The sequence below is a fragment of the Crocuta crocuta genome, unplaced genomic scaffold (genome assembly GCF_008692635.1).
Source record: "Crocuta crocuta isolate KB4526 unplaced genomic scaffold, BGI_CrCroc_1.0 scaffold132, whole genome shotgun sequence".
NCBI lineage: Eukaryota > Metazoa > Chordata > Mammalia > Carnivora > Hyaenidae > Crocuta > Crocuta crocuta.
Window position 1 is genome coordinate 4,713,543 of NW_027528611.1, and position 12,675 is coordinate 4,726,217.

At 50.0% G+C, this 12,675-nt stretch overlaps 1 protein-coding gene across 1 annotated transcript in view; it reads left to right on the plus strand.

The window, feature by feature from the left end:
• The first annotated feature begins 223 nt into the window (after positions 1-223).
• Positions 224-12,675, plus strand: part of UQCC2 (ubiquinol-cytochrome c reductase complex assembly factor 2) — a 14,221-nt gene continuing 1,769 nt past the window's right edge. Inside the window, exons 1-3 of the mRNA XM_077754756.1 lie at positions 224-410; positions 10,567-10,641; positions 11,476-11,545. Of these exons, the coding sequence (XP_077610882.1) occupies positions 273-410; positions 10,567-10,641; positions 11,476-11,545 (283 nt within the window). The 5' untranslated portion in view covers positions 224-272. The remainder of the gene's footprint in view (positions 411-10,566; positions 10,642-11,475; positions 11,546-12,675) is intronic.

Consider the following 12,675-nt stretch of genomic DNA (forward strand, 5'->3'; position numbering starts at 1 on the left):
GAAAAAGAGAAGCAAACCTGTCCCCGGGGTACTCCGCGTCTGACTTGCCCCTGCGAGCTGGGCCGATTCCAGGAGGAAGACTGAATTAGCTCCAATAACAGAGACGGGAGAGCAGCGCCCCCATCCGGAAAGTGCCAGGGCGCCCGCGAAGTCGCGCATGCTCGTGCCTCTCTCCCACCCCCACCTCCTCGGGAAGCCGGAGAGCCTAAGTGCGCAAGCGCCACCGGTCGCGCAGACTCCTCCCACAAGGGCGGGGAGAAGCGGGGCCCAAAATGGCGGCCAGCCGCTACCGGCGTTTCCTTAAGCTCTGTGAGGAATGGCCAGTGGACGAGACCAAACGGGGCCGGGACTTGGGCGCTTACCTGCGGCAGCGGGTAGCACAGGCCTTTCGGGAGGGAGAGAACACCCAGGTGACCGGACTATGGGGTCCTCCTGCAGCGGGGAGGCGGTTGGGGCGATGGGAGGAAAGGACGAGGCAGGGACGGGGCCAACGAGCGGCTCGCCGCGGTGTCCACGCATGCGCGCGCCTTCCCTCCCCGGCCGCACGTGCGCGCGGACCCTCCTGTACCCCCGGGAATTGCAAACAGCGACGACCCAGCCTTTTACTCCGTGCTCTCATCTGGCTGCACTTTGGAGTGACTGAAGAAAGCTTTTTAAAAATCTGGATGCCCAGGGTCATCCTGCTGTATTGAATCAGAACCACTGGGGCTGGGGCCTTGGCCTCAGTGTTTTTTACGGTTCTTCAGATGATTCAAGGTGCCGCCAGGTTTGAGACACACAGCACCAGTCTTAGATAGTGACAGTCGCAGGCTTATAGCTCCCCCAACACGGTGCTCTTACCTCGCCGTGTTGTGCACTGACGTTGAGCTGAACCTCCAGGACCTCCATAGGGCCTGAGCTAAGCCTTCGTGTGCTACCTGGGCCCCTGTAAGCCCCTGCAGCAGGTTTGGGCCCTCAACCCATGCCCCTGTGTGTAAGTAGTAGACCTGATTCTTGCTATCCTCCAGGTTGGTGCGACAGCAGCTCTGGGACTCATAAAGCACATCTTCATTGAGCACCCACCATGTGCTAGGTACTGGGGAGACAGCCGTGAATTAGACAGATGAGGTCCTGTCTGCCTGAAATTTAAGTGTACATTCTAGTTCGGGACACAGTAAGCAAGTAGATATATGTAAGATAGTCCAGATCAGTACTATGCTTTGTGTAAAACAGTAGCATGATAAGGGGTATTATTAATTAAGATAGAGGAGACCTTGCTCAGGAGGCAACACATAGATGAGACATAAGGGAAGATGAGCTGAACTGTGTACTTGGTGGGAAGGGCATGCCAAGGAAAGGTCCTAGGCAGGAAACAGATTGACGTGTTAGGGAGCAGAAAGAAAGCCAGAGCGGCTGAAGAAGAGTGAGTGAGATGGACTTTGCTGGAGTTGAGGTCAGAGGAGGACAGGAGCCAGGCACAGTAGGGTCTTAAAGGCTCTGGTTAGGACTTGGATTCTCTCATAAGGCCAGGGAGAAGCCAGTGGAGAAGTTTGTGAAGACGGATGTGTCCTAATTTATTTGTTTTAAAAGATCATTCTGGTTGTATGTGGTGAATGGGTTGAAGGGGGCAAGGATTGAAACAAGGAGGCCAGAAGCGCCTGGGTGGCTCAGCTGGTTAAGTGTCCAACTTCAGCTCAGGTCATGATCTCATGGTTTGTGATTTCGGGCCCTGTGTTGGGCTCTGGCTGACAGCTCAGAGCCTGGAGCCTGCTTCAGATTCTGTGTCTCCCTCTCCGCCCCTCCCCCACTCGCGTTCTATTTCTCCCTGTCTCAAAAATTAAATAAACAATAAAAAAAAAGAAAGAGAAACATGGAGACAGGAGAAGAGGCAAGAAATAGTGGTGGTTTGGATGAAGTTGGCAGCACAGGAGACAGAGTGGCTAGATTTGGCTTGCAGTGTGAAGGTTGCTTCAGCAGGATTTGCTAATATAGTGGATGTGACGTAAAGGAAAAAAGAGAAACCAATGATAACACCTAGATTTTTTTGGCGTGAGCAACGGGGTGGGAGGAGGTGCCGTTTACCGAGATGGGAAAGACTAGATGAGGAACAGGTGGGGTGTGGGAAGAACATCTTGAGTTCGGTGTTAGACATGTTAAATTTGAGATGCCAAGTGGACTTACCTCCAAGTGGAAATGTCAAGTAGTCAGTGGGATATTTGAGCCTAGGACTTTAGGCAAGTGGTCAGAGGTGGGAACTGTGATACATAAACACACAACCTGAACTTTTGCCAAACCTGGCCAAGACCTATCAAAGCAAGCACACGTGTTTTTGCAGCTTAGCCCAACACAGAGCCAAGCCAGCCCACCTAATGGAGCAAGAATATTCCCAGTGGCATCACTGAAACCAGATTCCAGACAGGGCAGAGAGCATGGATGGAGTGTCTGGTTCAGGGCTTGTGGGGAGGCGCTGCACTGACATGCCTTTGACAGTGGTCTTCACTGGTCCCACGTATAAAGATCTTGAAAGCAAGAATTGCATCGAGCCCCAACTCTGTGAACTCCATAGACTTTTCAGGATTCTGCTCCCTACCTAAAATAAAAAATTATTTTATTATTATTTTTTAACAAGTTTTTTTTTTTTTTTTTTAATTTCTGAGAGACAGAGACAGTGTGAGCAGGGGAGGGTCAGAAAGAGAGGGAGACACAGAATCTGAAGCAGGCTCCAGGCTCTGATCTAGCTGTCAGCTCAGAGCCTGACACGGGGCTCGAACCCAAGAACCGTGAGATCATGACCTGAGCCGAAGTTGGACGCTTAACTGACTAAGCCACCCAGGCACCCCTCCCTACCTAATTTTACTGTGAGTTTCCTGAGAATAGGGATGGTGCCATTTTTATCTTTCTCCCCTCCGTGTCTAGCATGGTTCTTGACACATAAAGACAATCAGTAAGTGTCTGAATAAATAAATGAATGATTGGTTATGGCTCATGAGATAAAAATAATTTGAATATAGTTGCAGATGTGGCAGAACTAGATGGAGAGAAGTAGTGAAGAGAGAGAGGAATATTTCTGTGTCCTGAGTGGTGAGAATTAATTTGAGAGTTTTCGGGCGGGGGGGCATTGCGGGAACTCCAGAAGAGGGACACAGCCTGGTCCTTGCCACCAAAAGAGAGTCAGGCAGATGTGCGATTTACACAACTGAAATCCAAGTGGTAAAACCAGCCAGCAGTGAGGCTGACAGAGGCTGGAGTCTTGGGGAGGGAGTGTGATGTTCGCCTACTTGACTTAGTGTAAGAGGAGCCAGAGAAGGAGGGTAGAGCTCTCCCTTTTGGAGTTGTCATCCTTTGTCATCACCTGGGGAGATAGTTCTAATCAGTCGGAGGTGCACACAAATTTGAGTCATGGTTTTAGATGCAAGTCATGGCTCTGTTGATGGTTCTGGAGCAGCTGATGAATGCATCCCTCAGAGAGCAAACCAGTATATCATGATGGCAGCGAGCACATTACTCAGGACCACTGTCATGGTACCTCATCCTGATGTCACCTGAGAATGCTCCTGGGCTTCGTAAATCTTGATGATACTTTTTAGCAGGAGCAGCCCCTTGCCAGAATCGAGAAGAGCACTGTGAGTCACTCCCACTGACACCCCCGGGTCATCTATAAACCTTGAGAAAGAAAGGTGGTTCCGGTTGACTCTTCATTAGGCTGGCGGCCGGCAGCAGGCATTAGACCCAGTTGGCTGATTGGTATGGAATTTCCCCTTAGTTATGCCAGTTGCCAGAAACACGGGACTAGAGGGGGAGGCAGCTGTACCCCACAGCCCCCTTGTTCCCGTAGAGGAGACAGGCAGGCAGTCCTCTGGCTTCTTGGCTTCCTGCATCTTCACAGTAACACCGAATACCTGCCTGCACATTTTGCAGGCATCTCGTTTAATATAATCCTTGGTGCAGCTGACTGAGGCAGCCATCGCGTATCCCCATTTTACAGATGAGAAAACAAAATCCGAAAAATAAAAACACCCTCCTCGGGGCCTCGTGGGAGTAAGTGGCAAGCCAAGTAAGCGCAGCCCCAGCTGTCCTGGCTCTGATCTGGCATATTGCCTCATTGGCACCCGATCTTTCCTCAGCTACCGTTTCTCCCAAGTTCTTTCTTGTTAGAAAGTCCCCTTGTTGCACGAACATCAAGCCACTCCTTTTCCCTCGTGCCCTGCTCAAGCCTTTTAGGACCATGGACAGTTTTGCCAAAGAATGAATTATCTCCCCGGTTTACCCGCCTGCTTTTCTCTGCCCCGCCTCGCCTCGCCTCGCCTCGCCAGTGTGGATAGGAGGAAAGATGACCCTCGGGTGGGACACCAGTGCTGGAGAGCTACACTCTCACAAGGCAAATGAGCCCCTCAGACTTGAAAGCAGAGCACAGAAACCACCGCTTCCATTTATTCCACCTCAGATTGCCCTTTGGGGAGCCTCACGGTCTACCCAGAACCCACCAAGGGGGAGGTGTGGGGGGAAGCAGGAACACACTCCCCACCTCTTACACCCTCTGTCCTTTTGTGCAGTTTCTTCAAAGTTAATGGTTATGGGTTTTGCCCCCTTTGAATACAGTTTCTTCAAGAAAACCCCCGTCCCCTGCAGCTTAATAAGGGGATCTCAATGTGGGGGAAGGTGGCAAAACAACTGCAATTGTTGACTTAAGTACAGGGAAAGGTGCAAATCCTTCTAATGAGTTCATTAGGTGCACAGGCCGCTTCCTGTGAAAGATCCTCGACTGCACACCAGCACCCACTAATCCAGCATGGAGCACAGCTTTGAGGAACAGCCTGGAAATGCAGCCGCCCAGGAAGGGGCTCACCCACCAGTGAGTTCTTGTATTATATCCAGGTTGATACAATACCTACCTTGTTTGGGAAAAGTTGAACTGCATTCCTGGCTTTGCAGTAATGTAAATGCTATTTCCACTTCTCAGAGGAGAATGTCAAGGTTGCACACAGAATTCTGTTTTCTCGGTCGTCCCATGGAGCCCTGGTCTTTGGCAGTCCTCGGGGTGGCCCGGAGCCGGCCCCACAACTGCCTGGCCTGTGCTGGCCGCGGTGACGCTGTCTCGGCGCTGCCCACCCCGTGTGCAGACCCCCGGCAGGCAAGTTTGTGAGGAATGGCCTGAGGACAGATTATGCTATTTTTAGTTATAATATTGAACCCACCGCAGAACAAGACTTAGGAGGAGAATCGTCTCTGAGGGGCAGTGCAGATGTCTCCATCTTTTCTCCTCTCCCAGGTCCAGGTGGAGCTAGAGCGAGGTGAGGTGGTGTTTAGACCAAAGGATGGCAGGCTTCTGTGCTTGGTTAAAGATGCAGGTGCCCTTCCTCCGAGAGGGACAAACCGTTGACCACTTTCACTGGATCTCCGCTTTACTCAGAGCTGAGAGTTTACTTTGGGCCTGCCTGTTGCCCTCTGGACAAGTGGCAGGCAGGTTTGTGAGGCCTTCACCGTCCTCTGATCCTTGGTGCCAGCCCGTGTTCGCCTCTCTCCACGTCCCAGCACGCGCCCTGGTGTAGGGGGTCTTCTTGTTGTCACCCGAATTGGCCACAATATAAGTGGTTCTTAACCTTTGAGAATCTCGTGCACTGTGGACACTGCTCCCCAAACACACCAGGCTTGCTGCCTTCCCAGGCCCTTGAAGCACTCCGTGGCTCAGCTTAAGACCCTGCTTGCCTTTGACCCAAGCATCCTCGTCCCCTGCCTTTCCACGCGTCCTCCCAGCCACTCCTCCTGTCCCTCTTCCACCCCAGCCTTGCCAGGACGCTCCTCAGCGCAGGACTCTTGCTCCCCCTTGCTCGTGAATGTCAGGGCAGTGAACGTGAGACCCCTGCCACACCTGCCCTGTTAGCCAGGCCTGGTGAGCCAGCTTCCCACCTCTGACCCTCAGTTTCATGCTGGCTACCCCAGGGGGCAAAAAAATGTTTGCTTTTTAACGCGCACATGCCTTGTCTCCTCAGCAGGACGGCCAACTTCTCCAGGGCCAAGGCTGGGTCTTTCTGTCCCCTCACAGGCCCTAGCAGAGCACTCTGCATAGTAGGTGCACAAGAAGTAGAATTGCAACTGAAGGGAATAGGCTCCCATAACGGAATGAACTCATTTCAGAAGTTCATTACCAAGCCATGAAAACCCTTTTTCATAGATCCTCCTGGACTGAATCCAGCTCTACCTTAATTAGCAAAGCAATTTGCGACACCCTTTCCCAAAAGTGCTTATGCGTCCCTCTGTGTGACTGGAATCAGGGCCGCTGTGTGTACCAATTGCAGTCACCACCCAAAATTCAATTTTGAAAATCGAAATCAGTGCCTGCGGCACTGATGTAGATTTGTATGTATAAAAGTTTAATATGGTAAAGAGAAATATACTGACGACTGAGCAGGGGAAATGCAAAAGGAGCAAAAATAAAGCCATAAAGGACACTGTGTCAGTTGCACATCTATTTTATTCACATTTAGGGAGCAGAGCTGAATTTTTCATAATGTCCCACTGCTGCCTTTCTCAAACCCAGAGCTGCTATTAGTCCTAAAATGTCCGTAATCTCATTAGGTGTGAATGCAAAATCAGGTAATTTAAAGCTTGTCTGTAAGGATATTTCTAAAAGCGCACAGTACATTTCATCAGGACAACTGTATATTTCAAAATTCAGAGATGTTTGTGCTGGCGTCTGTGAATAAAAGTGTAGGATGTAGGAGTGTGGCCAGGCTTCTAGAATTAGAAGGATATTTCTCTTGATATCCTTTTAAGTAGGAACTGAGACATTTTTAATTGCTGAGCTTGGGTTGGCTGCTCCTGGGACCTGGAGTTGGCCATGGCCGCTTCTCTCCTTAAGCAGTAACATCTGGCCAGAAGTTGGCATGCCTCGTACTCATCGCCTCCACCGAGCTGCTTTTACAGCCTGATAGAGACACCTTCTGACCCCAAATAAGAAGTTGAGTGACAAATTCATTTTTTGGTGATTGGTTATTGTCAGGTGTTTGGTTCCTTCTTGGATTGTTAATGGGGCACCAGGCATTCTGTGAAATATCTAGGGGACCGTATCTTTAATACTGGAGGCATTTTAAGAGGTTGAAGAGACTCAGAGGATCGCTTTGTTGTTTGCCTTCAGACCCTGTGCTGTTTGCCCTCGCGGGAGCAGTGCCCTGCAAGGGTGACCCCAGCCTCTTCCTGTGCCCTCCTCTGCCCTTTCAAAGATGAGAAAAGACAGGAAGGAAGAGGACAGCTGTCACCCCCTTGAGGGCGTATGTAGTAGGAGGTAGCTGAGTAGCCCTGTAGCAAATTCTTACCGCTAGAGAAGTTGATGAGAAGCGGGAGGGGAGCTGGCATGGGCAAGATTTTGGAGGGTGAGGATCTGGTTGGAATGGGGGTTTGATCAGGAAGTGCTGTGTTGGTGGCCGAGGAGGGCAAGTCCCTCAGCTTGTTTGGGAAGGTGGTCGGATAGTGGTAAGAGGGGAAGGTGCAGATGGGCGACCACCAGATGAAGAATAAGTGTGACAGACGACTGCTCACTTGGCGGAGACCGAGGGTGGTGTCTCCTCCCCCGCGCGCTGACCGTGGAATGCTTGGGGACCGTTGAGAGCCAAAAGGTCAGAGCCCGTGGCTCGGTCAGGTACGGCGATTTTCTCTGCTGGTGTTACCTCATCTCTGGCCATGCCCCGGCCATCCCACTGGCGACACTGACCCACCAAGAATGCCATCGCTGCCTTTTCCCTGGACAGGCCTGTGCTGAAGCCTGCCCTGTGCCTGGAGAGCCCCCACTCCCTTCTGTAGCTGCTGGTCGTCCTCAGCCCATGACCCTCCGGCCAGTCTTCCCCCGCAGTGTCCTCGGCACCCTTCATGCCACTGTCACCAGGATTATTTCCTCCCGGCTTATCCCGAACTGTTCTGCGCCTTCCTCTTGCAGTTTGCGAGGTAGAGGCCTGTGCTTCCTGCTACAGCTGTTTACTACCAGTAATACTGACAAAAACCAATCGCTCACATTTATCAGTGTTCCAGGCCCCAAATTCAGAGCAACCAGGCATTACCTCATTTTTCCTCACACCACCCTCAGAAATAGGGACTATTATTATCTTTTCTTTTAAGAGAAAGGTTAAGTTGGCGGGTATGCTTCAAAAATGTCAGTGCTTGAAAGACAAAAGAAAGGCCGAGGAACGAGGAGCCATCCCGGCTGAAAGGAGAAAGGCACACGACAGAGGCCTGCAGTAGGCGATCCTGGACCAAAGGGATTTTTTTTCCTGTAAAGATGATTACTGAGACAATCGACAGAATGGATAATGGATGATGAACTAGATAAAAGTGTTGTATCAATGTCAGATGTCCTGCATTTGATCACGGAGCTGTGGTTACATAAGAGACTGTCCTTGCTCTTAGGAAACATACTGAAATATTGTGGAGTGAAGGGGCATCAGGTGCCAACTTACTGTCAGATGGGTCAGAAGGAAAACATATGGAGATGGAGAGAGTGATAAAGCAAATGTGGCAAATGTTTTCTTTATAATTTTTTTTAATGTTTATTTTTGAGACAGCAAGTGGGGAAGGGGCAGAGAGAGAGGGAGACACAGAATCTGAAGCAGGCTCCAGGCTCTGAGCTGGCAGCACAGAGCCGGACGTGGGGCTCGAACCCATTTATTTATTTACTTACTTACTTAGTGGCAAATGTTTCCTAAAGTGTGGGAGGCGGGGGGTGGGGGGGGAGGATTCGCCCAACGTCCTATAGCTGATAAGCGAAGGAGCCAAGGTTCAAAGCGAGGCAGTGAGACTCGGCTGCTCTCCATGGCCATGGAGACCTGCGCGTACACAGGGCTGAGCTCGCAGCAGGCTCTCAGTGCGGGATCCTTACATTTGTACGTGAACTCATCGGCCCGGGAACGAAGACAGCAAGCAAAAGATGAAATGTATGATTTTCTTTTGATAATTGACACTATATTCCTTAAAACTTTGTACTGGCATTGTTCTCATTCCTTTTGTGTCCCGTCCCTTCTGTCCCCCTACCTTCCGTGTCAGTCAGCTCTTGGTGACGCACACTCTGCGGAAGCCAGGACGGTCCATGTGCTTTCCGCAAAGTGCATCCTGCAGAACTCCGCTCCAGCTGGACTTTTCCCTGCAAGCGCTGCCCTGCAGGGGTCAGAACCCGGTCCCTGGTCCCACGCTTGCCCATCCGTTCTTTCCGCCCATCCCTCAGCACCAGTCCACTCAAAAAAAGTCTTTGATTATTATTCAGCAAACACTGGCTGCCTCCTCAGCCCAGGATCTTCCCTCTTCTGATGTGGCTCCCTGGGCATTCTTGTGATGAGTGGCCTGAACCCGGGGATGGATCGAGTTAAACTAAGTGATGGATTGTCTTTTTTGTTTGCAATAAAGCAGAGACCTCATTTGACACGCGCACAGAGGCAGAAGCAGCGCTGCCTTATTAAAACGCTTAACTACTGATTTATTTATGCTTTGCCTTCTTCGAGAAAGGATTTAAGTTGGAAAAATCCATCATTTGAATTCTGGGGAAAAAAAACATAAAAGAGAAAGTTTTTTTTTTTCTGGGGAGCTTTCAGAATTCTTGGCAGAGCAGTGTAAGGAACTGTAGATAAATAATAGCAAGGGGAGAAGGAAGGGAAAACGAAGAAGAGGTATGAAAGGGGAAAAACCCCTCGCATCTGCATGTGCCCATCTTTCCTGGAATTTCCAGCAGGGGCACCCACGGTTATTTCTTGATTTTTTCCCCCTCTATTCACAAGGCCTCAGTGTTCGGGCCCCATCCTTTCCAGCGGCACTTAATTGGACTCTCTCTCCTGGTTCTCCTCAATTCAACTGTCTCATCTTAAAATACTGCCTTCTTCATGTTTCTTTCCTTGTAAAATTGCAACGGCTCACCACAGATGAGCGCTCAGATGATTTTCTTTTTTCTTTGCCTTTCGTAAAAGAATATTTAATACTTTTCATATTGAAGGTTTAACTCAGAAAGCTCTGTCTCCCACCCAGGCTCTCACTGCATATGCAGGCCCTCAGCCAGATTGGTCTGGTCTGAAGCATCAAGAGCGTTCCTGCCTCTTGCTCACACCGTCTCCTCCACCCAGAAGGCCTCTCTCCTCTCCCTTCTGCTCCCTGACTCCTGTGCATCCTTTAGAACCCAGCTTAGTGTCACTTCCACCATACAGTGAGCATGGGAACTCCCCCCACCGCCCCCGGTTTCTTGGCGAGCCCGCACTCGCCACTACCACTCCCTGTTGTGAGGTCCGCCCTTCTGATAATATATTTTGATTTTGGTGGCTCCCACTGCAGCTGGTGTGGGGGTTCACAGGTCCCAGATGCCAGCTGATTGATGGAGTTTTTCTGCAGGTTGGGGAGTTGGTGAGGTGAGGCCATTACAAAAAGGTGATTTCCAATATCTTTCTGATCGCTGGAGCTGCAGGCCAAGTTTGCTTCCCACAGAGTGGAGGAGCCAGCGCTGAGCTGCAGGCCTGCTTCATTTGAATGCCTTCTAGAAGCGGCGTCCTTCCCAGAGGTGCAGACACGGCCTGAGAGGTGGGGCTGTTTGCTCACTTCCTTGGGGGGCTCTTTGTTTTTCAGGTTGCTGAGCCTGAGGCCTGTGATCAGATGTATGAGAGCTTGGCACGACTCCATTCAAACTATTACAAACTCAAGGTGAGTGGGCCACTCTTTTATGTCCCCAGCCCTCGGACTAGAAATGACCAATGAAAGTGAGCGAAAATCTGATTGTACAATGCTTGGGTTTTGTACGATGATTGTGGTTTTGCTACTTTCAGATGTAACCAGTAATTTCAAGCAAGCCAACAAAGGCACCTGGTAGAGGCTTTTAGTTCACCTAAATAAAAGCTATCTATAATTTGGAATAAAAGCCATGTGTTTTATGTGCCAGTGTGTGCCCAGGGTATATCTGACAACCATTGGGTCTTACCCACATTTTCCCATTGACTCTGATGGAACTGGTACTTCCCTACATTCTGGTGATAAAGATGGGTGTTTGGGGAAAGTCCTGTCAGACAAAGCCGGGCTTTTCCTCAGCCATGACACGATTACTGTCAAATTCCACTTAGTGTGCTTTTTCCCAAGCCTGAAAAATGTGTTCAAGTAACTCCAGCAATATACACAGCCAAGTGCCTAGCCTACAGGGAAAAGGGATTTCTTTTAAATCCTCACAACTGAGAGTGTGGTTCATGAGCAGCAGCACCAGCACCTCCCAGGAGCGGGTTAGAAATGCAGAATCATGGGCCACACCCAGACCTCCTGAATCACGGCCTACATTTCAAGAAGATTCTTGTGTACGCTTGAGTGAGGCCAAGTCTCTGACCGCTGGGTGGCACTGCTCTTCTCCGAGCGGGCCCTCTGGCTTCTAGAGGCCCGGGCTGGTGAACTTCACCAGGAGAGCAAGGCTTCCCCAGAATCGTCAGGTCTCAGGTTGTGCTGCAAAACTAACCTCTCCCCTACCGTCTCTCTCCTCTCTGGCCGTGTGACCAGTACCCTCGCCCCAGAGACACGAGCTTCAGTGGCCTGTCCGTGGAAGAGTACAAGCTGATCCTGTCCACAGGTACTGATAGCACAGCTGCCCTTTCTGCTTGGTTTGCAAAGGATTCTTTGAGTCCAAGCAGCCAAGGGGAATTGTCTAGTGAGGCCGCTCTGCTGGATGGAGAGTCTTGTGGAATAGCCCAGAGGAAATTTTAAAGCTTTGGGGCTCATGCTTTTGGCCACAGAATATGGAGAAGGTCAAAGGCATTATTTAAAAAAAGAAAATCCATCTTTAGAGCTTTTACATTCAAGGAGGGCGGCAGGGAACAGGGGAATACATATTTGCCAAATGGAAGTAGTTGAAATCAAGATGGAAGGAAAATAATTTTATTTTTATGGTCCTAAGGGGGCTTTATAAACAATGAGGGTTTTAATTAAAACAAAAAGCCATTCAATACACTTGTATGGGGATATCCGTCTGAGAGTTATCCGACCCAGGGGACATGGTTTGTGGGTTAGATATGGGTTTAACTAGGTACATTTGGGAGTTGTTGACAGACCTCAATTAACAGAAAGGAAATACCCGATCTAGCCCCTCCCCTCCTTACTTCCCTATCTCCATTGTCACTGGACAGGGAGATGGGGGCAGGGGGATCCTGGGTCGAAGTAGGCAGGTTCTGGAAAATTACTATTTTTATACCGTATACAAAAATAGGCTAACCTTTTCTGTGAGGGCATGGCCCCGAAACATTTGCCTTTGGATACTCTAGAAATTTCTCTCTCCTAATCCTCTGGAAGCCTTTCAGCAACCAAGTTTTGGGGATTTGGCCTTCCAGAGAACTCTTACCTTCTGAACAGATAAAACCTGGTGGTATCACCTGCTATTGTGTGTCAACTCCGACCCTACTTTTGTTACAATACTCTGGATAACCGGGGTAAAGATATTTTGGCCAGACAGAATTACTTTATGGACAATTTTTAAAAACGTACACATAAATTTATTCCCATATTCCTGGACCCATGTAGTTACCAATATTGATGCGCAAGGTCACTCTGAGGGCTCCAGAGGGTTTGAGCAAACTTTGGACTTGAAACCAGAAGGGAACTATGTTCCAGAGGCCCAGCCGCCACCTACTTGGTTGGCCTCTGGACTCCTGTGTGAGCTGGGGGAGAGCAGACTGCCGCAGACAAGGGGGGCATGGAAGACGCACC